The sequence below is a fragment of the Echiichthys vipera genome (genome assembly GCF_963691815.1).
Source record: "Echiichthys vipera genome assembly, chromosome: 14".
In the NCBI taxonomy this organism is placed as follows: Eukaryota; Metazoa; Chordata; class Actinopteri; order Perciformes; family Trachinidae; genus Echiichthys; species Echiichthys vipera.
Window position 1 is genome coordinate 11,967,892 of NC_139839.1, and position 24,220 is coordinate 11,992,111.

Consider the following 24,220-nt stretch of genomic DNA (forward strand, 5'->3'; position numbering starts at 1 on the left):
TCATTTAACGTCAAAGTTGTGATTTGGGAGGGCTTAACGGTCAACCGCTACTGACTAACGGTTAACGGCTAACGGCAGGCGCGGAGTGGGATGGCGTGCTGCGGTCGCCGGGTTTTGTCGGAGGCCGTAGTAACAGGGCGGGGCAGGAATCCGGGGGGGCGGGACTTAACGAGAACACGACTCGCCTTGTTGTGTGTGTATTCCCGTGCTCGCATCGCCATCTTGTTGCAATCCTATTTTTTTTTTTTTTTTTTACGTATGCGAGGATCTACTTTCCGTGGATTAAAAAAACGCCCGTCTGCTTTCGGGAGAAACGCACGGGGAAAGAAGCTCGGGCCTGCGGGTGTGAACCGTGCACACGGGCGCTTCCTACCGGGACACTTACCCACTGTACCCCCCTCGGTCTTTTTTCCTCCTTCCGTCCCGGGGCCACCGGGTCGTCTGCCGTGAGGGTTTTACGCGCAATGAGCATCGAAACACTTTTGGAGGCGGCCAGATATCTGGAATGGCAAGCCCAGCAACAACAGAGCACACGTGGTGAGTTCAGGTGCACCGTGTTGAGCCTACATGACACAAAATAACAATAAATGATACATCTTAAAGTGGCTTTCTCTTAGGGGGTCGTATCCCGTTACTACCAACGACCCGCCTATGCTATTTTTCTGGTAATCGCTTATGGGTTCATGCCAAACTGGGAGGCTGAAGTCAGTGGAAACTACCAGTCGTTTGCACACATTTGTCTTCCCTTTAATGCGGAAACGGGCAAAGTTGTTTCCCGAACTACTTTGCGCGCTCTTGGTGTGTGTGCAACATTGTAGTGACTCGCCGTGCATGTGTGTGTGCATGTGTGTGTGTGTGTAGGAGAGGAGTTCCTGCCAGTAACTGTGTCCATGTATGTGCTGTATCTTTGTTATGAAGTAACTAGCTCTAGAGTGGTACATACTTTTTTTGATATATAAAAAAGCTTCAAATAGATATATTTCAATAAATAATCGGTTAAAGCTAGTTTTTATTTTCAGCATATATGCTACAAAAAGAGCTCTCAGTGTCGATTTAAAGCTTTTTTGTCCGTCGAGCACCGGCAGCAGGGCGGTGGCGAGCAGAGGCTGCTCTTTACATAATACCCTGACATTGCTCGGCTATCTTATGACACACACTGGGGCGGGCCCTCCTCACGCGCTCACCCCGTTTGTTGCATATCTGCGCGCGAGCATTACAAATATTTGTTTGTGTTTTTTAATGTGTGTTTGAAAAAGACACACTTGTTAATCGACATAGTGATCTTTGTAAACGAAGACGGGGGAGGGGGGGGGGTGCTTTCTGTGTGTTTCTCCCCTATGATGACGTGTCAGACATATTAACCCCCCCCCCCTGCATGATACTTACCCTACCGCGTGCTAGGATCCGCCCCACAACGACCACGTGCACATGCCCCCCTCCTCTTCTGGATACACACCTACTCTCTCGCGCGCACACACACACACGCACGCACTCCTCGTCCCCGCCCTTCCCATTCAGTCTACTGACAGTGGCGGGTCAGAGAGAGAGAGAAAGGGGGGTAAGTACAAGTAGGGCAACCTCCCTTCTCACAACCCACCCCCACCCAAATCTCTCAATGCAGGAGTTATGTAATTCACGTCTGCATGATCTTGACTATCTGGAGGGTGCATGGTGCGTGGATTGGACTGCAAAAGCTCGAATAACGATGGTTTGGGACCAAATATGTCAGCATATTCTGAGCTGATGTCCACTTCTGTCTTTGTTTTTACTTCTGCTTTGTGGTCCATTTGTGGAATGTACCGTTTTTGTGAGTCACATTAGCAAACAAAAGAAAAACTACACCAGTGCATCCATAAAACGAGGGCTGAAGAATAAAGTTAAAGTTTAAAATATTGATGTATAGCACCGTACGGCACACGGAAGCACAATCTAAACAATGAACAGTGTAGGGCTGTCCTTGATTAAAGTCATATGATCGTTTTGATCAGATCAGTTAAACAAAGAACTGTGCAAAGGAGCCACTTTGAAGCTTGTGTTAACCAGAGAAGAGCATGAAAAAAGCCTAAAAATACAAACTAACTAAAGAAAGGGGAGCACTAGAGCTGTGCTCATGTTACACATGACCGGAGAACAAACTGCTCACAATTAATAAAGCAGAAAACTATAATAACTGTTAAATTTTTATCTCAGAAACTGGATACAATAAATAATGCGATTAAGGCTACAACTAATGATTATTCTCTCAATTCATTGATTGTTTTATTTTCTGTATAAAGTCAGCGTACAGTCACAAGCAGTGGAATATTTCCACTATTTATCAGAGCCCAAGATGAGGCTTCAGATGGCTTGTTTTGTTTGAGCAATAGCTCAAAAATATGCACTTTTCTGTCATATATGACATTGACTTGGCAATCTGAAACCGCAGGATGACTGGTATTTTTCACCAATTATCAAAATATTTGCAGATTATTTTTTTGTTGAGTTAATCAACGGTTTCGGCTCCGTCTTTCACTGCTCCGCGGAATAAATGTGAGCACATGAATAATTGAGGAATACAATTTACTCAGAGGTAGCACTATTAATAGACAACTGGAGTTGTTGTCAAATTAAGAAATAAATACGATTCCAAAACTGCAGATAAATAGCTTCGTTGCATCATATTTTTGAGGTGAACTATTGCCCTAGGTGAGAGGAAATTGCGTCACCAGGGTTTTGCAGTTTCATGTGGCGAAGAAATGGAAGTGTTACAGGCATGTTGGCGTGTGGTGTGTCTATTTTGTTTTATAATTGTGGAGACGGCTGAGCTGCGTGTTGGCGGTGTGCAGGTTTAAGGAATCCCTGGGATCTTCTGTTTCTAAGTTGCTGTTTCCATGGTAACAGGGGTGCTTTCCACATCGCTTTGAGTCTGCCTGCTACTGTGTGCAATACCTACTCACTTTTATCATTAAATGTGTGTGTCTGCATGAGCACAGCATGGGAACATTCCCATCCTACAATGTGATTTTATTAAATTAGAGTTTTGGGGGGTTTATGCGTGTAGTGGAGCCAGTAGAGGCTCTTTGACAAAAGTCCACGGCTGTCGGTCAGACGGTCCTGACGTAACCCCTGCATGCTCAGTGCTGGAACGGTCCAGTCACAGCGCAGACAGAGGGGGGTTCTCTGCAGTCAGGGAAACTGATGCAGACATGATTTCTGCGATTATCCCCCTCCCCCTCCCCACAACCTAATTCCCTGATGACATCATTCTCTGTGTGTGTTTGTGTGCACGTACTGTTGAAATGTACAAACAAAGTGACATCCACTTTGGAAAAATGATCATTTGTTGGATGTTTGTTGTAAAATTACAAGTTCTAATTGATTTCCAAAGTGGACGTGGAATATTTTCTACCTTCAGTACAGATGTGAGTGAATCTCTGCATCAGTAGGTTACATACCGCGTGTTAGGGCAGTAATACGTGTACTCCTGGGGTACGGGAAGGCACTCCTGGGGGTATGTGAGATTTTAAAATATACATACATATATATTTAAAAAGCAGCATCCGTGCTTAAATCCTTTAAAAATAATTATGTATTAAAAATGAATGAATTTTATATTCAGCAGGCTATTCAATTTTATTATCCTAAACACTCAGTCTCCCCCATACCAGGATGGTTCGACCCAATTTGTCATATGTCACCTGTCAATCACTTGAAAAGTAAAACGATGGAGCCGTGGTTGAAGCGTTTGTTTTAAAACATGGAGGGACGAAGTGGCAAAGACGGCCTAAAAATAAACCAGGCACTAATGCACAGTCCTGTTTTTTTTTTTCGATCAAAAATGCTTTGCACTGGTTAATATTTCACGTGGGGTACATCACTGAAAAAAGCTTGAGAACCACTGTGTTAGGGCATGAAAGACAGATTTTACCACTGGAAAAACTCCTGAACCAAGGGCAGGTTGTCCTGTTGCATCCTCTCTATCCTCTGTTCTTCTGACTGATTTGGTGTTGTCCATGATTTTGCGCTCTCATTTGTGCATCTTCTTTTCCCGACTCCTACAGAGGAGGACCTCATCAGCAAAGAGAAGGATCTCATCAACAGGGGGGTGGAATCTGGACGTGTGGAAATTGTGACGTCCTTGTCTCAGCCAATAAAAATCAGCCACGTCACTTGGGGAGATGACACTAACTGTCAACATCCGCATCGCCCTCCACCCCTCTCTCTTCCACATCCTCAAGTCCCCATCGCTGTTATCCCAATGGTCCCAGTTGTCACAGCTACACCCAAGGTCCCGCCCCTTCCGCTTACAACACAGATTGCCGCGGCGGCAACGTCATTTAACGGCTCACTGCCAGCCAAGAACACTCTCTCCCCTCCACTGAAGCAGGAGTCAGCTTCCCCTCACCTGTTGTGCGCCTCCCGGATCAAGGAAGAGACGAGTCCAGAGGTGGTTGGCGCACTGCCCAGCCAATCACAGCCTCAGATTCAGATTCAGTACTCAACCTCCATCAGCACTAATGGCTCCATCTCCCAACATGCACTGGTTCACCAAGCGCCACTTTCATCTCAGCTGCGGCCTAATGGCGTTACAATGGAGGACCTGCGGGGGATGGAAGGGAAGAGAAGACCAGGAGGGTCAGTTTATATATATATATATATGTGTGTGTGTCTGTGTGTTTTCAAATGGACATAAGACTGAAGATGGGTCTACGGATGTATTTAATCAATTATTTTGTGTTTCCAGCGCGGGGACCAGAGAGGTGCATAATAAACTGGAGAAGAACAGGTTAGTCATAATAAACTTCTCATTGTTGTAGTTGGTGTCAACTCAATGTGGAATTAAAGCACACACATTTTTCATGTGTGATGAAATTGTCACTTTACCCCGACAGCACACGACGATCTGTGAAAGAGTCATGTTGGTCTACCTCCACCTTCTGCTCCTAATGGCATCTGCTCTGAACTCCGATCACACTGAAACCAGGCAGCGTGATCACATATGAATCAACATTACAGTTACTGTATAGACTATTTCTCATATAACATTTTCAGAAACATATTTTAGGTAACCGTTTAGCAGTAAAATGAGAAAGTTTGTCGGGCTGGGTGGTTGGTGGACGGCGCTTGGTTTAGGCTCGACTTGGTCAGAAATGTTCTCATTTAACTGCTAAATGGCACACTACAATATGTTTCTGAAAACACTTCATGCGAGGATTAGACGATAGTCACAAAATATTGATTCATATTTGATAAGCGCTGCCTTGTTTCAGTTTGATTAGAGTTTATGAGCCGTTACTGACACTGCGTCAGACAACTTAGTGGTTGTTTTTCTTTGTGTGCAGTGAAACGTAGCAGATGCCATTAGGAGCACACAGAGAGGGAGCAGACAGGAATAGAGTGTGGAGGTAGAGTGGCAAAACTTTTTCCCAGATCGTCTGTGTCCTTGTGCTGTCAGAATATAGTGACAGTTTCAGCAAATATGGAAAACGAATTTACCATGGAAAGTTACCAACTTAAGCTTTAAGGGAAGCAGCCCTATTTTTTTTAACTTGACGACCACTTACACACAAAATTTAATGTTTATCAAGTTTGTCGTGACGAAGTTTCATCAGCCAAAAGGTCATTGCATTTTCTCAACCTACACTAAACCATGAAATCCTTCTCAAGGATGTCAAATTGAAGTCATGAGGTCTCTTTAAATAACATGATTGACCTCTAACGCAAATGACCGATTTACAAATGACTGGTGAATATTCTCCAAGACAGTAGGCTAATGACACCCATATCAGAAGTGTGACCCTCTCTCGTTTCTGACTCTTGGCCCTTCAGGCGAGCACACCTCAAAGAGTGTTTTGAGACGCTGAAGAAGAACGTTCCAAATGTTGACGAGAAGAAAACCTCCAACCTCAGTGTTCTCCGCAGCGCTTTACGTTACATACAGGTAGAGTTCTGATAACATTTTCTCAGCTTTCCCAGTATGGTGAGGCTGTAAGCCTCAACATGCTGCTGCGGTCCGGCACCATATTTTCAGTGCTTCTCGCTTCATGTTTTTATCTTTCTCTGGTCTGGAATTGATTGGTTCAGCTCAGGAACCAGCAAAGGCTTTGGTCCGGTGTAACTGATACACAATACCTGTTTGTTTCCCCTGATGTGTAGGTTAGTCTCTTGTGACTATGATGTGTCATCTGCCAAATAATGCCTATAAGAAAGTAGTGGTTAACGCCTGTGTTTTCCTGAATCTTTACAGTGTAATGACTAGTATTTTCTTTAATATAACACACTTTAGTGGAGTTTATTTTTTGAGAAAGTTGGTTTGCATCTCAGCGTTTTGTGTTGTTGTGTTACTCCATCCTGTTGTCGTGTGGGGACATGAAGTATGTGATAGAAAAATAACTGGTTGTCTCGAAAAATAAATAACTAGAAAGGATGAAGGAGTAACATTTGTGTGGGGAAGATTTGTGGCACATTGTAGTTATGTAGAGAAGTAACATTATGTTGCAGAGGGTGGTGTGGGGGAGGGGGCCGTGTAGCCTTAAGAGTCTACAAAAGTAGATTGGAGAGGATTTGTGCACTGTGGCAGGAATGAATTGCAGCTCGGAGCTAGAAACACTATTTCCTTTTTTTTCAGAGTAGAAACCTCATGATTTTGAGTTCAGTGGAATACGCAACGGGGAGTCAATGGAAAGAAGTTAAATTAGGCCGCGAGATGGAAGAACTTGTTCAAAAGGAGACTGGCTGCAAGATCTTGGGCCGGCCTTCAGGGAGAACAACATGCAGGGAGTTGAGTCTTTGACATGAGATGATGATGGTTTTGATATGAGGCAGAGCTGCTGGTAAGGAAATACATACTGGACAATTTACTTAAAGTTTCCATGTTTTAAAAGAACATTACAGAGAACTGGTCACTCTATTCATCAGCCACAAAAACAACTGGCAGCAATTCATAAAATGGTCGAAGTCGAAAAATTCACTGAATCAGTTCCTCGGTCGACAGAAAGCTAATCAACAGCAAACTTGATAACCAATCATAAAATATGCCAAATATTCATTTACTGCTACTCAAATGTGAGGATTTGTTGCTTTTTTCCATTTTATATGATTGTGAATTGAATATTTGCAATTTGAAGAGGCTCTTCTGGGAATTTATCAAGGGCATTTTCACTGTTTTCTATAATCGTTAGTTGCAGCCTCAGTAGCCACACAGCTACCAGTAGATGCTGCACAATTAATCGCAGTTTAATTGAAATTGCATTATGGACTAGTGTAATATCCAAATCCAAGGGGGATGCAATATTTCTTAAAGGCAAAATCCCATTCTGAATTAAGTATTGTGATGCTGCAGAGATATCCCGGCCTACAAATTGTATCCTACTGACTTAAGAAAAAAATATTTCTTTGGTACAGATCGTCGCAAAAATCAAACCATGGCGGTACTTAGGATAATGATGAAAAAATCACATCACATGCACCATATTCAAAAGAAAATTTTGTCACTATAAAGACGGCTAATGTATGAAAAATCACATTTCATCTTCATCACATGTGGAGAAACTCTTCATCTTTCATTTGGACCGCAGACTGCTGTAAAACAATAACACAATTTGTTGATATTAGCACACATAACATTAATAATCCTGGATTACTATTTCCCAATTTACCAAAGACATCCTAATCCCAAACAAATGCCTAACCACAGCCATGAATATTTCTCCACCTTCTCCTCTGATCTCTAATTTAATCAGGAGGACTTATTGTAGATCACTGACTCGCCCCCTCTCTTCCTCTCACCTTCTCTCTCGGCACCTCCTCATGTAAACCTGTAAACCTCTCTCCTTCTCTGTGAGCCATGTGAGATCGGAGCACATGGCTAGCGCAAGCCTGGTGACGTCACCGGAGCTCACACACTCCGATCTGCTCTGCACCCCTAGACTACAGAGCGACACCGATGGGTACAGCAGAGTGTTTCCATGGTTATAACAGTGGACAATTTTTTTATAACCTCAGTCTGTCTGTCTCAACCTTTTCTTTGCTCCGTCTGTCTCATCCTGTGTCTCCTTGCTGTCTCTTGGTATCCATAGCAACAGGCGGCAGGGCACTGTAGTCTGATCGTGTGTGTGTGCGTGTGCATGTGTGTGTTTGTGTGTGTGTGTGTGTGTGTGTGTGTTAATGGTTATGAATGATGGAGCACTGATGTAAGCTTTCAGGACTTGAAGCGTTTCCGTTCACAGACTTTTTTTTGTCTTGTCCTCATATCAACCTTGTGAGGATCTTATGTCCACATGCATGTGATGCACGTGTGATTAATGCAAAGTTCAGAGTCATTTTCACCTTTCTTTTTTAAGAGGACGTCTTGAAAGAAGAAGGATAAAGGAGGCATATATGAAGCGGGGGAGGGGCAAAGGGGGAAGGGTTTCGAGGGAGCGATGGATGCAACAGAATAAGGAGAGGGGGTGTAGGATGGAAGTCTGGAGGAGGAGGAGGGGGTTGGGAGTGATCTGAGACACCCGACTGGCAACCGTCCAGTCACATCACTCCTTATATGTTATTACCTCCATGCTTCACCCAATTAGATAGCTCCTAATGTTTTTTACAAACTGCTGCTCAAGCAGCCAAATCCTCCTGGATGAGGTTGCCAAGGAAACTGCTGTGGGTGACAGCTGTTTCCTTGGTGATTTGCTGTAGGTCTAATGGTGCCTAGGTTTGAAGACCTTGGAGAGAGGTTCATTGATGCACATGCGCATGAAACACAAGCAGTTGTAGTTCCTCCGAGGCCAACGTGGGCTAAGAAACGTCTGCTTTTCAAAGGATATCTGTTGGCTGTGTCACCATATGCGTGTCAGTAAGGTCTCTATAGAGGTAGTATATTCAGCAGAAGTGTGCATATGCAGCATACAAACAGCAGACATGTTACAGTCAGACATGAAGAAGCTTTCATAACTTTTCTAGTAAAGACAGAAATGTAACAAATAAAATTTTACACATTCTTGGTGCACTGATTTAATCGACCAGTTATAGCCATCAATTCCAACTCCTCTTCACCACTAAATGGCTCTAAGGGTGCACTCACGCTGTCCATTCAAACCGTGCCCAAGCACGCTTCACGGCTAAATTCTAGTTCGTTTGACTAGTGTGATTACAACTACACCGCGGCCAGGCACGGCACGCTTGCCGGCCGGGGCCTGGTTGAGAGAGGTGGGCTTTTGAAAAGCACGGATACACATGTACGGGCACGGGCATGTGCATGAGGCACTGTACGAATGGACAGTGTGAGTGCGCTCTAAGAGGCTGCATGTTGAAGCAAGTAGAGGGGGAAGAGAAGTGTTGGATGAGCTGTTACAAGATGGCAAAGTTCACCAGGTCTGGACTGGTAGCTAGTGCAAACAGGGCTGTGAATTTGGATGGGAGTGTTGAGTAAAAGCAGGCATGCGTGTGAAGCCCTTCACAGTAGTTTATATTCCAGTTAATGTAATGACATAACCAGATGTACACAGCAAAACTTACCAGCATTTGACTGGTTTCGCGTTAACAACATAATCCATTAGCCCCTTCCTTTCCCACCTCCCCATGCCCCCCACCCTCACTCCTCCCTAGTAATCTGTTAATGTCCTTAGCCTGTCATACTGCTTGGTGTTCACGCATCAGCTGACCCACACTGAAACTGGGTCACAGAGACGGCAAAGTGGGGCTGGAAGAGCTCTTTCTAAATCTTTCTGTTTGGTTTTCTTTCTTTTTGTGTCTCCTGCTATGTTTTTCTTCATGGTTTCATTCGTAAATCTACAAACACCCATGCAGCTCAATACACAGCAGTTTCTGTGCTCTGAATTCATACTTTCATTAAGTCTTATGTGACTTTAGGTTGAGACTGCAGTAATCCGCTGACCTCAGAATTTTTGGCAAAGACAATGAACTTGAATGATCGGTGGAAAAAACATGGCATGACGTTTACTCCCTATCTGACCCCGTTGACTCAAAAAAACAAGCATGATATCCAGGAAACAGGAGGAGCTTAAGTAGATGACACCAACAAAAGCAGTGTAGACACGTGCTTGAATTTGTGTGCGTGCCTTCCTGTTGGTGTATGAAACTGAGAGAGCATGAGGAACATTGTGTTTCAGGATTGTGTAAGCTGGGAGAAATGTCGCAGAGGCCAAGACTGCACAGAGAAAAAAAAGTTGGTCTTAATCCCTTTTCTGTTGCAATGCCAGCTCTTTGAATGATTTAAAAAGAAGCTAGCGTCACAGCCTGTACGTATATTGTATGTATAGGTGTATTCTGGTAGTAGTAATAGTGGCCTGAGACGGGACAAGTTCTGTGCTTCGGTTTCCCCCCGTTTTTAAAAGTATATTTTATTACCATGTCTCCCTGTTTCACAACCTGCTCCTGTCTTTCGTGTTAATTGGCTGTTGCTGGTGTTGCCTATTAATGCAAACTCACACTGATATTCAAACACTTTGTGCATCTGTTTCATATTCACTCTTGCCCAGTATGCCAGGGGTCATTTCTCTATTTCCCACAATAGCTTTTATTGAAAACATCTGTAAACTTCTTTAACAGCAGCTTAACTCAAAAGGAAAACAACAACAAAGCAGTACTGATCAGGACTAATTTCTACAGAGAGGGCAGTAAAGGATTATTGTCAAAGAGAAACCTAAATGACTGTTGTTGTACTGATGAAAATAATGCTGTGGACATTTATTTGTTAATAAAGATTGCAGCCTCAGCTGAAAACAGTCTTTTATTCGAGAATTGAATTGATACAGTACACGTGTCAACCACATACCATTCACAGTTTCTTAATTATACCGTGATTTCTCTATAAGAAGTATTTTCTAGATGTGCTAGTGATGCTCATCTACTCTCCGTCTGTGTTTCCCCTGGAAGACTCTGAAGCGTAAGGAGAAGGAGTATGAGCATGAGATGGAGCGTTTGGCCAGAGAGAAGATCGCTACGCAGCAGCGGCTGGCCGAGCTGAAAAACGAGCTCAGCCAGTGCATGGATGTTATCGAGATCGACAGAGTCCTCCGACAGACCATCCAGCCGGAGGACGACCAGGCCTCCACATCCACCGCCTCAGGTACAGAGATGCGATGCAGCAACATGAGACATGCATGTATACACCTGATACTCTTCTACAGAACTCATCACAAGAAATGTAATATCGGGGTCGCAGCTTTTTCTACTCAGGATTTATTACACGACGATACCGCGAACATGGAGTTTGTCATGTCTGGTGTTTTGCCGATCGGTATACACACTCCGTCATCCGTGTGTTGAAATGGGTAAAGAGTCTGCAGAGTGAATTAAGCAAGTTTATACCTACGAGTGGCTGCAGAGGTGTCCCTACATCGAGCCTTCTTCACATAAATGGACAGTCCCCCGCCTCTGGTCTTACCAGTCACGTTAGCTCAATGCTTTTATGAAGTGCTTGAGAAAAGATTTAAAAATACAGAGAGATATATTGTGTATATGTAAATATATCATGATATAGCCTAAAAATATCGTAGTATTATTTGATGGTCTTATCACCCATCCCTAGAGTACTCACTTAACCTCTTGACTGTGTCTCATTTATACTTACATAAAGATTTCACACACACACACACACACACACACTGTTTCTTGGGTCGTATGATGATGACTGACCGTTTCCTCTCTGTTCTACAGAAGGAGAAGACAACTTTGAGCAGGACATTGACGACGATGTCCCCGCTCCTCCTCCTCCTCCAATGTCCCTTCCCAAACCGACGCCTCCCATCTTACAAGCCCAGCCGCTCCTCGCCCCGCACCTGTCAATCCAACATCTTTCTGGAGTCCTGACCACACCGTCCCACTCTGCTGCCCCTCAAGCTATCGCCCCTGCTCCTGCCCCAGGTCCGCCCCCTCCGCAACCCACCCATCACATTCAGCCCCCTGCAATGCAGATCCAGCCCACCGTCATCGCTCACGCCGCCGTCTCCCACCCTTCGGTCATCCAGGCTATCAATCACGGCCTGCCAGCAAATCACAAGCACCTAACGCACATTGCCCCGTCGCCTGGCCCCATCAACTCCATCCCTCAGCCAATAGTGGCGTCACCAGCTGCTGCCACTCACCAGCCGATAGCCGCCCAGCCCATCGGACACATAACCGTCCACCCGGTGGCTCACCTGGGAGGTCCCCTGCCATCCCACCTCCCGACTCTCTACCCCCAGGGTGTGTCTGTCTCCCAGCCCACCATGGTGGGCCACATCACTCACACCTTCACCCATCACACCTTGCCACACGTCCAGGCTAATCCTCAAGCTAACACTAATGGAGGCCAGGTGAACAGCCCAGCCGTGATCAGCCAGGGGAGCCCGTCACTAGGGAAACCCGCAGCAGTGCTGGCCCCCCACCCCCAGCTGGTCGGACAGGCTGCTGTCCTCAACCCTGTCACCATGGTTACAGTCCCGACCTTCCCTGTTAGTACGCTCAAACTGGCCTGAAATAGGGAGAAAAAGTGCAAAGTCAGTTGAAGAGGCGAAAGATTCAGAACTTTTGGATGAGTTTTCACACTCCAACCAATTATCCATAGCAGAGAATCTGTGACAGACGAAATGTACAAAAAAAAAATCTGCAGTTTTTTGGACAACATGTGATGAATATCTCCAGAGATATTTCAGTCACAGCTCTGTCAGGTTTGTGAACAATAGCATTAAAGCAGAGTCAGTGGGTCGGGCCATTGTTTGTGAAAATAAGACTGTGACATTTGTCTGCGCTGCAAAGACAGGAGCTCTGTTTAACTTCCTTGCCTTCTTCTCTCCTTCCTTACCTTCCTCCTCTCCTTCCTTTACAACCAGAAGCAATAACATAATAAGCTCAGTTCACACTCAGGCATCAAGGACTTACCTTAACTATTCATCCACTCATTGAGGAAAAACACACGCCATTAGGATGTCGCCGTGGTGATACAGTATGTGCCCGTTTTTGTATTCATATAATCATGATGTCATGTGGGACATTCTGGTGGAAATAATGTCACTGATGTGTTTGAGAGCAGGCAGAGCGAGTGAAAGGTGTGATCAAGTGTCAAGTAGACCGCACGCATAGTCGGCTTAATGAAGCTTAACCATTGTCAGTTTTTCATGCAGTCCCTGACTTTTTGGCGTCAGGAACACTGTAGTTCTGCAACAGGAAAGTTACTCATTTATATTGCCTCCAGTTTCCCCCCCCCCCCTTCACTTTTGCCAGACCGTAAAGCCCTCTTCTTCCTCCAAATGAAGGTTTACTCATCACTGCAACCGGCACCAAACACCTTGTAAATGAATGAACAGTGCAATAATAAAACCAGATCCTATCTGCAGTTTTAAAAATAAAAAAACCTCAGTGTCACAAGTGTCCCATTCAACAGTGGAGTTATTTTATCCACTACCCCTTATGACTTTCTTTTGGAGGGTGAGGTTTGCTTAGCATACAGACGCATCTGTGTTGCACTGGCCTTGTGGAGACGTCTAGAGCGTCAACATGACCTTTGCCTGTTGATTACTGGCAAACTTCCTTGTAGGAAATCCACTAAACTACTATTTTAAAGGCGGAGCAACTCGTTCAAAATATGCAGCCAGAAAGTCCAGAATTAAAATGTCATGTTTTCAAACCAACTGAAGGCCTGTTAAGAGACTGTGTTGGAAAAACAAGCTACATCATCGCGCATGCCTGAAATTTGTGCGGTGAATTTTAGTGTCAAACGCGTAAAAAAGATCTCGTACAACTGCTCTCAAAACATTCAGTGACAGGTTTTCCTCTGTAGGGCTTCACGGGTCTTCATCCTCTTCACTCTGATGCAACAGCTCCCCCTGCTGCCTCACCCCCCACCCCTCATACTCTACTGGCGTTACTCACACACAACACTCGGGGCATAACAAACTTCCTGCACAGGCTTTTAAAATCTGGAAAAATGATGGGACAATGTTGATTGATCAAGTTCACTCATGAACAAAAACATCTTAACTTGAGAAACAATGACTTAAGTTTTGTACTGTATTATATCAAATACAGTTGATATTTGCCGTGTGATAAGCTCCAGAAAAGTTAAGATAAACTGTGTTAAGATTTTTTTTTTGTCAAGCTATGAGAGATACAGTTGTCTAAATTTAAGGTCTTTATAAAAATGTAGGTATAGCACAAAATATACTGGGAAAAGAAATGTTTAGGTCTAAGATCAGTTTACATTTTATGCAAATCAAACAGCACGCCAAACCCTCGGCTCCAGTCCAAAAAATGGTTAAAAATGGTTTGATTTCAAAATGAAAAATGTGTTGTGACGCCCACTTTTCTGTGTGTGTGTGTGTTTTGTGTATGTATGTCTGTGTGCACACTCAACAACGTTCATGGCTTCACAGCCTTCTTGCCAGCCTATACATGTCACAGCATCAAATCAGTGTATGTAGTCAATGTCGCGTGGATCTGCTCCTCGCCTCTTCTGCTGTTTCTGTATGTTACGTCTGTATATGTGACTGTATTCCATATGTTTTATATTCTGTACTATAGTTAATCCTACTGTACCTGAAGCATGGCTGTTTATTGGTTCTACAGTTTGCCCTGTGCATGATTGAGCGTGTGTGTGCGTGTGTGTTTGTGTGTGTGTAGCAAGCAAGCTATTTTTTTACACAGAGGTGATTTATGGTATGAGTCTGTTTGGGTGCTATCGTGTGTGCCTATACTCAGTTTTCCTGAACACTGTGAGACAACTCTGGCGAAACACGAACACACTGAGCGAATGGAAAAAGGTAAAGATTTACTGTCATGATTGTTTTCCCTTTTTTTATGTTTTTAAGTTTTCCATTTTGTGAGTTGGACTGAGACATGGAGTGGAAAAAGTGAAAGAAAAAAAAAAGTTGTTGCTCTTTTCTTGATAACGATGTCTAATATTGGATTTGAGTTTTGTAATATTTGTATGTACGTATGAAAGTTTTGTAAATTTGTGATCGTATGCACGTTTTGGCATATGAGTGTATGTATCTTAACATCTGAAATGCTTGTTTTGGTTTTGTTTTGCATGTAGATTGCCGTTAGTTTCTTTTGTTTAAACATTTTGTTTCTGTTTATTTTGGGACCATGTACAATACTGTAAAACGTGGGCAGGATCTTGGACCTCATGCTACATTGATATTATATATGAATATAAAAAACATGTTTTCCCTATGGAGAAAGTTTTAAGTTATATATCGCCTGTACACTTTGGGCTGCCTTTTAGATCTTACTGTCCACTGTTTAAAATAACAATGATGATAATGGATAAAACATATTAATGATGAAGAATTATGCTGATGAAATAATAAAGATTCTTAATAAATCTTATTACATTTACAACAAATCTTGCTCCTGTATTTATTGGCCTTGAGTAAAAAATAGACGTTAACTGCAGTTGGAAGCTTTTTATTGATTTTCCCTTACGAAACAGCAAAATTATAGATTGAAAGTAAAAAAAATAAAAATACAGTTGACTCCAGTAATAAAGCATGAAAAAGGTATTTTACAAATTTAAAACTCAACTTTTTCAAAGCTACAATAACCCCTACTGTAGATGGCAGTGTTTCATCCTTATCAAAGCTACTAATCAAGGAGTTGTCCTTCTTACAAGTTCCATCTCTTTTCTTTGTTATGCATCATAAACGTGGTCTCCTCTGTTCCTGGATGCTCCTCGTTTGTCTCCTTCCAGGGAATTATGGGAGAATCATAAACCACCTCGCTGGCTGTGCTGCATCTGCTCCTGGACCCGCTCCAGCACCTCCTGCATCCTCCTCAGCTGCAGAGGGGAATAGATGAAGAGTGGTGAGTACCTCTGTAACTGAGTGAATGAACCAGTGAGTCGGTAAGAGTAACACGTACCTCTTCGTCTTTCTCAAAGATGAGTCTTTCTGTCTCGGCGTCAGTGTCAGCGGCAGCCAGCGGCAGAGGGAAATCCGCATTCTGCTCTCGATGCTTGTCACGCAAACTAAAACCCGTATTCACACCCACAAACACACATAGAACAATTATCTTTAGGATATGTTCTGTATATCAGTGTGCACATGTGCTGCATGGATTTATTGTTCTTTTTATTTTGAAGAGCCTATATTGTTAGAATATGCAGAGCTCATGTTTCATTTGCTCTGGCAGGTGCTTGAGATCTGACAGGCAAATCAAACCTGATAGCGGATTTGAGGCTTTGGGGGTATGCTCAAGCATGATGCTCCTATCAGGATGATGTTTCATTTGCTCTGGCAGGTGCTTGGCAGGTGCTTGAGATCAGGTGCTTGAGATCTGACGGGCAAATCAAACCTGATGGAGGAGCGTCATGCTTGAGCATATCCCCAAAGCCTGACCCGGCTGGGACTGGGACCAGTCCCAGTCCCAGCCGGGTCAGTACATGAACTGATGAAGCCTCTTGGATGAGAGGTAAAACGTCTGCCTAGACAAATAACTAGTACAACTATAACTATAGTTTATAACTAAACTATAACAGTTTCTTTTGACTTAAATTGCTTTGGGGATAACGATGACCTGGACAAATGAGAGCGTTCACAGGCTGCTTGAGCATAGTTACTAACATAACCAGCGTTCTACGTTCAGTGCAACTTAACAGACTCACAAAACTCAAATCAAACTCCCAAATAAGGCAGCACTCGTATACAGATCAAGATTTGGTTTCTCTATTGCCTATTTGTTTTTAGAAACACATTTTAGTGAACTGTTGGGCTGTATTTTGATAAAGTTTGTGACCCAGTCGCCATTTTTTCCTGCTTCAAAACAGATCAAGCACCGCTCCAACTTGCATGTATCGCTCAGTGCTACACTACATCGTTTCATTGCTGTGATTGGTTGTAGTACGTCTATCTAATCGCATCCAGAGGCAATTTTGACTTTTACGACACTATGAATAATAATCACCTTTTGTACTGAACCCATGGATGTTCACAAACAAGCAACTGCAGAGACAGAGTTTCAATGACACAAAGAAGCATTTCAATCTACCAAGCAACCAAACCCACCCACCTGCGTTTCCTTTCCTGCACCACCATGCGCGTCATGTTCTGGATGCACTGAGCTCTGTAATTTTCATAATGCGTCTCCCCCGTCACGTCCTTCAGATCCTGCATGTGTGTCCTCACCAGCATGTTCCTCAGCAGCAGGAAGTCAGAATGAGCCGGGTTCTCCACTGTCCGTGCAACGACAGCTCGTTACTGGATCAATACATGTGGAGACCATTTGAAAAAATTGAAATAACTATTGTGTGTGTGTAATACCTTCTACCACACCCCAGGGATAGAAACGACCTCTGCATTTGCGACCTTCACTCTCCACCTGAACATTACTTCCGATCACAGCAAACGGGATGCTGTCCTGAAGAGAGAAGCAAAAACAATAAAATGTCAGCATTAGCGTGGATGGACGCAAATGGTACATTTCAACCACAAAAAAATTAGAGTGAATTGGAAAACCTTGAGTGTCTGGTCCTGCTTTTTAAAGTCTTCGTCCTCATCTGAATCACACTCTGGAAACTGGTAGATGTTGATCCCATACTGCTTTATCTCCTCTCTGATCTGGAGTACATGAACACATTAAAACAATAATGATTGAGAGAGAAATAGACTTCCCCTCAATACCTGAACTCCCCCCTAAAAATATGTGTTTTTATTAACTCATACCTTTATCTTCTTTCTGCAGACCTCTGCTTGTGTAAGGCTGTCAGCTTTGGCCACTACAGGAACTATGTTGACTTTCTCATGCAAGGCCTTCATGCACGCCACATCCAGAGGTCGAAGACTGATGGGAGCACAACATGCATGCATGTATGTGTGTGTAAATGCACACAAAAGATATTGAACAACTCTTAGGTTAGGCTGTTGTAGTATTTTTTTAAATAATTTTGCTTCATGTGTGGAGGTAAAACATGTCAGCGTACCCGTGGCCAAACGGAGAGATAAAGTACAGGCAGCAGTGGACTCTGTTATCCTGGATGTTCCTTCTGTTCAACCCGCTCTCATCTCTGAAGTACTGCTCAAATTGCTGGTCGATGTAGTCTTCTATTGGCTTCCAGCTGATGCAAACATACAATATCTGTGAGTAAAACAACAACAACCCTGCCGAACAACAGACAGTTTACAATGTGAGCTACTTCAAAATAAAAGCACCAACGTGTGTGTGAAGCCATGAGTTGAAGTCTGCTTTATGACCATGGAGCATGTCTATGTCCAACAGCGGTCAAGGTCAAGCTAATTTGAGTTTTAGGGATGAGAAAAACTCTGCTCACGCATGTTGATGACCTGACCTTTCTACGTTGTTGATGGCGTCTCCGAACCCTGGTGTGTCTATGATGGTGAGCCTCAATTTGATTCCTTTCTCTTCAATGCTTATTGTGTGTTTGATGATGTCGACTGTTTGATCGATCCGTTCTGCAGACACATATAAGTGCAAATTAAATACATCTACATGGGCGACAAGTTAACCGTGAATACAAACTTGTGCGCACACACACACAAACAAACAAGTTCCCGCTTCATTTGCATGGGCCACATATAACTAAATAATAGAACTAATCTCACCTTGTGCGTTGGGCACCTTCCTGTCTTTGTAGAGGTCCGTGAGGAACAAACTGTTGATTAGTGTGGATTTACCAAGGCCAGACTCCCCTACAAAGATGAAGAGACAACCCCAACTCTTAAGTATCTGTATTCCTCGGTATAATTTCCTTCAACACAAAACATAAATGCTTTTTCACACATAAAACAAGATGACACAACACCATACTCCCACTAAATTAAGTAAATTAGTTAATTTAGGTTCAAGAGCAGGGCCACCCTTCCCTTCATCCTTACCCCTATCCCACCCACACCCCTTCATCTTCACTTTTCCTCCTATTCAATCTGGTGCATGCCTCTCCCATGTCTTATTCTAGGTACCGCCCGGGGAATCGTAATCAGCTCGGGTGGGAACACACCTGAAATGTAAACCCCACACTGAGTCATCAGTACGTCCTCCCAGACCAGCCTAACAGATGACATCCTTCCTCCTCCTTCACCCTTCTCCCTTACATCCATTCATCTGTCTTCAACATCCCCTACCTACATATATCATGGTTGACAAATGTAGAATTAAGAGCAGGTATGTCTGTAATCTTCACTTATGAAGGACTTTTGTCAGTTAATTGATATCCGCTCCAATGTCATCAGCTTTAACTCTCTAGAAATGTGCATATGGAGGTGCGATTTGTGGCGTATTGTGATACAATTGCCCTTATAGGAGACATGTTACATTCAGTCGTGATAACAGCCTGTAAAAGAATCCCAGTCAGCAGACGAACGGGAGTACTCACCTGCCACCAAAAGCGTAAACGTGAAACCTTTCTTTACCGTCTTTCTATGAACCTGGTTGGGCAATGTGGCAAAACCCACAAACTCTTTGTCCTGATCCTGAAGAAAGAAAACACAAACATAACATGGTTGTGTGCATATTGTTTATAAGTAAGGATCGTGGGAGTACTCACTGTATTGTTAAGAGAAGCATGGTAATATGGTAGTCATATTTAACAACCATCACTGTTGTGGCCTGACCTGGACTCATCACAATCTGACCCTCATCATGATCTGCATCCACTGTTTCACAAGTCTATGTGCTGCTCTGCAAAGTACCATTGGGGCCTGACCTCACCACTGACTGACACTCACTGTTCCCACTGACCCAGTAGCAGAGGAAAGACTGGGAGTGCGGAGGGGTGAGGAAACAATAGACTCTTTCATCTTTATCTTCACTCTAGCAAAGGTGCACTTTGGGTGGCCGAACACTTTTTAAACACGTCATCATGTCTGACCTCCGTTTTAACTAACTATTCTAACTATTATTTATAATGATAGTGTACAGGCAGTGGGGTTAAGGGTTCTCTTCGAATGCTAGGACATAAAGTAGTATCACTTCAGAATCGTGTACAATATAAAACAGACATTATGTAACAGAGGGGCTTCTTCTGACACAGGCTCTGGCACACAGAAACACACCTCTGGAGAGTAGGGGTCAAAGCGTCCCCATGGGCTGTGTGGACGTGAGGCCGGGCTGAGTGGACAATCCATAGAAACTTGAGAGACGAGTTGCCTCCTCATCGGCAGCGGCTGAAACTCTGTGTCTGGTGGTCCCATACGACTTGGTCTATGAGGGACTTTCGGAGTGCCAGCAGGGTAGCGGGGGATGGGACGGGGCAGAGGCGGAGTCCCGGGGAGGCTGGGGAGTGTCCCGTTGGTTGCTGTCGCAGTCCCCTCGACCTCGCGGTGAACTGATGCCTGGTGTGCTGGTGTCTGGTGGCCTGGGGCCTGATGGCTTAAAGTCTGGTGCTGTTCACCAGGCTGAGAGACGGGAGGCAGATCCCTCATGGCAAAAGGAAACTGAGTGTCCTCCTGGTCCTCAATGGACAGATTGGATAACTGTGCCAGGAGGCAGTAGAGTTACACAACAAGGTTTTACATGGACGATTGAAAAGTCTCAAAGATATATAACTCACTTTGAACCAAAACTAAAAAAAACGTATCTTTCTTTGCTTTTTAAGGATCTGTGTGGAAAAACTAAAATACTTCTAGTCTTGAGTCCAAACTAAAGGACAGACAGAACGCTAAAAAGAGATTGAAACATTCAAATGTGCAGTTAACTAAAAAAGAGATTAGAAAATAGTTAGAAATTACCTCTCATTTTACAGTTACAATCATTACAGTTAAAAGCACTAAATAAACTTTAAATTTGAGTTAACCGTTGCAGAAGATATCATGGTTTCACAGTATGTGTAATTACACAATAATAATAATAATTGTTATTAATATTGTTAGTATACAGTTACAAAGATCCTTAAAAGAATGAAAGCAGAAGGGTTCTTTTGGTTGAAGAAACTCTTTCTTACAATTGAAATCTGAGATCCTCTTTAAAAATGGAGTATGTGTAAAAAGTCTCCCTTTTGAAAAAATAATTAAACATTTTTTTCAATACCGTACATAAGCAAATGTACATGGTATGATAACTGCCAGTTTTCATATTATGGTATACCGTGAAACAGTTGATATCAAATATAGACTATTATCACTATGATAACACTACAGGTATGAAGACAAACACTAACAGGTCACACTCTGGTGGTGGTCATGCGCTCTGAAAACATGACATGTGGAGTCTTCTGTGTTTTGTTGTGGTGACTATTCTTTCTGCACTGATTAGCGCTGACTTGTGATCCCATTATACCATTACAGAGGCCTTCATCCATCTGTCCCGGTAGGGTGCAGAGGTGAACAACAGACAGTCTGGAGCTGGAGCCGTTAGTAAACAATTTAGGGTCAAACTGGATACGAATAGTTTTTATCATTTTTAAGGAACATCTTTCACTATGAACTTATGTACACATAGCTATTGGAAAAAATATTTGTCAGGGACATATGGCTGACTGTACATCTGATTCAATTCAAACACCTTTCTGATTGTGATTCTGATTTACAGGAGAAGATTCACATCTCTCCAGTGCTCACACCGTCCTTTTGACCTGATCTACGTAAAGGCAGCTGAGAGAACAACACAGACACAGTGCTGCTGGCCTCATCAGGGTTCGTCTGGTCTGGTGTCCCTCTACCTGTCAGCTCTCATTACCCACAAAGCTTTGCAGCAGGCTTAACCAAGCCTCTAATGCTCTGACAAGGAGGGGGTTGGAGATTTAACTCTTACACACACACACACACACACACACACTAACAAAAAACACACACACACACACACACACGCACAATAAACACATAAAAGACTATTCTACATGACCTACCTTTTCTGAGAAAGTCGCAGCTTTTTTCGAGCAGAAGATAACATTATATAAAGGGGGGGAAAATGTATAGTTTGTAAAAAAAAAAATACACATGTATGGCGACGTGTTGTATAAGCTGGATAATGATGAGAACAGAAACCCATGGCTAATGGTCCTTGTGAAATAAATAAATAGTGAAATAGGGCTTAAAACAACACTTTCTTTCAGTTTATATCACACGTGTCTAATGACAGACGCATCCTCCTGATGGAAATCTAAAATAAATGTGCTACAGAAAGTTTTCTTGTGTAGCATAAAGGGACTACAACGGTATCTACACTAACAACAAAAGCGCCATAAATGAGGTGCCAAAGTGTCACTGTGTCACACCCACAAACATAAATCCCTGCACCTGCTAAAGTTATTTTAAAATTGAGTAATTACTACTGCAGAAAATATGGTTACTTCAATAAATCGGTGATGCAAAGTTGTGTACAAATGCAGGTGTTCCGTGTTATAAACGTACCTTTGTTGCTGCCGCGGAATCTGACCGGAGACGACATGTGCTCCATGATGAAGCCGGTACCACAAACTGTCCCCAGATCAGAGGCAGAAAACAGATAAACCACAATGTGAGTAATGCCGAAGGATCAAACTATACAAGAACTAAAGCTATGTGATGGGGCATATGGTGTGCGTGTGTGCGTGTGTGCGTGTGTGTGAGAGCTTCGGGCTCAGTCCTGCCGCTCTGTGGAGGAGAGAGCTGGAGAGTGGAGCCCGTAGAAAACCTATGAAGATGGAGCCAGGCACCATATTAAAAGTATGGACATCAATATTATTTGTTCTGTAAATGTAAGCCCACATACCCGTAAACGAGGTATTTTGCGATTTTTCTTAGATCACGAGTGGAAACTGGAACATGTGTTTTTATGGTTCAACTCGACAAAACATAGCGTTTTCTAATCAATATCATTATATTCGGTGATGTAAATTTTCTAAGGTAAAATTGCACTTTCAAGTTTTCAATACAAACAATAACTTGAGCAAAAAAAGGCGATTAAAACTGTGAGACTGCTCTCAATAAAGCTAATATTTTAACTTACGTTATTTTCTATTCATCGATGTTGACCCCTGGCACGTTTTTATGTCCCTTGTTTATTTTATTTTATCTTTCCTCTAATTTGCGTTTGTACTAGTGTAGCATTCATGTTTATCTGTGTCATTGTTATGTTAAATTTGGCACATTGATGATGGATTATGGTTTACTAGTTTATCATTTAATATATTAAATGCAAATCAATCCTAACCTCCATACTTTCAGGCCCACAATGATGCAGAAATCATGTTATTAGTGATTTCGTAGTTACTGCACTTAGGCTTTGTAGGGCAGTATGGGCACCAGGCGATATGACGTCACTGCGGGATGCTAACAGCTACAGGTAACGTCACCGCTACTATGCTACTGATAACTTAATGCTTTTAAAACTGCCGTTACGACATTTCTGTCATGGTTATGGTGAACATTATTGCTAGCTGTTTTATATCAGATTGTAATGGTCTGTGCCTCATGCAGCATCAACGTTAGCTAAGTCAACATTAGCCCGGGTTTGACGCCGACGTTAACCTCACCTCTGGGCGGCCTCTCGGAGTTTCTGACGGGGCTAAACACGCAGTATCCTGCGAAAGGCTGTTGCTGACAGTCCAACGATCAGTCTTTTGGCAAAAAACAAATACTAGAGGCTCCATGGTAACATTTTAACGCTAAAACACTCGTTCAGCCTAATTAAGTTATCCGCTTTCTAACGTTACATATATGCTAAGTGTTCCTGTCTTGTTAACTAGCGCTTAGCAACGTCCGTTACGTTGGCAACGTCAAGTGTAAGACATTCCAACGAATCCAGCACACAGGTGGGCGATCGTTGTCAAGGTGATTTGACACTAAATAAATGTGAATTGAAAACAGTGAGTTGCAGGAATGCACTAACGATATTTGTTTTGTTTTTCTTGTGTAGCATAAAGTGACTTCATCTGCATTTTGTGTAGTTAAGCTACACACGTTGGTCCAAACATCTTCCAGAGGTGCTCAGCTGAGGTCTGGTGAGTTTAAGGCTGTAGTTTTTTATTATATTCACACCTTGTTCATATTCACCAAACCATACAGTGAGCCCTGGTGCAAAGGAGCATCTGCATTTGATATATCAAATGCATGATAACATGATTTCTGCATAATTTTGGGCCTGAATGAATGGAGGTTAGGATTGATTTGCATTAAATATATTAAATGGTAAACTAGTAAACCATAATCCATCATCAATGTGCAACATTTGCTGGGACTGAACCAATTTTAAAGCCATTTTTTGGATACATTTTTTCATAGTTACTGCCTCGTGGGACAGCATAGCTGGTACCACCTTTTTTTCTCTTTATTTATTTATTTATTTTTATATTTATTTATATCAGTAAACATACCAGTGATATATA

General features: G+C 42.9%; 2 protein-coding genes across 2 annotated transcripts; one reads left to right on the top strand and one right to left on the bottom strand.

Annotated features, from left to right (window-relative positions):
- The first annotated feature begins 217 nt into the window (after nucleotides 1-217).
- On the top strand, nucleotides 218-15,225 carry mntb (MAX network transcriptional repressor b). Its single transcript, XM_083926688.1, has 6 exons — nucleotides 218-537; nucleotides 4,041-4,614; nucleotides 4,724-4,765; nucleotides 5,809-5,920; nucleotides 10,861-11,053; nucleotides 11,644-15,225. Exons 1-6 carry the CDS (start codon nucleotides 465-467, stop codon nucleotides 12,441-12,443), a joined length of 1,794 nt encoding a protein of 597 aa, XP_083782814.1. The 5' UTR covers nucleotides 218-464; the 3' UTR covers nucleotides 12,444-15,225.
- A 445-nt stretch (nucleotides 15,226-15,670) lies between these two features.
- Nucleotides 15,671-22,311, bottom strand: LOC310956871 (septin-5-like; the record flags this gene model as incomplete). The annotated part of the gene is made up of 12 exons (XM_083927246.1): nucleotides 15,671-15,742; nucleotides 15,826-15,931; nucleotides 16,972-17,134; nucleotides 17,223-17,319; nucleotides 17,418-17,519; nucleotides 17,625-17,742; nucleotides 17,882-18,016; nucleotides 18,248-18,371; nucleotides 18,522-18,608; nucleotides 19,292-19,388; nucleotides 19,971-20,390; nucleotides 22,291-22,311. The coding sequence occupies 12 exons, from the start codon at nucleotides 22,309-22,311 to the stop codon at nucleotides 15,671-15,673; spliced, it is 1,542 nt and encodes a 513-aa protein (XP_083783372.1).
- Nucleotides 22,312-24,220: the final 1,909 nt, after the last annotated feature.

What these genes read in the sequence shown, in the direction of transcription:
- mntb (XM_083926688.1), top strand. Translation starts at nt 465, where the DNA reads ATGAGCATCGAAACACTTTTGGAGGCGGCCAGATATCTGGAATGGCAA. An exon ending in GGGAAGAGAAGACCAGGAGG is followed by an intron (nt 4,615 to 4,723) that starts GTCAGTTTATAT and finishes TTGTGTTTCCAG; the next exon opens with CGCGGGGACCAGAGAGGTGC. An exon ending in AATAAACTGGAGAAGAACAG is followed by an intron (nt 4,766 to 5,808) that starts GTTAGTCATAAT and finishes TTGGCCCTTCAG; the next exon opens with GCGAGCACACCTCAAAGAGT.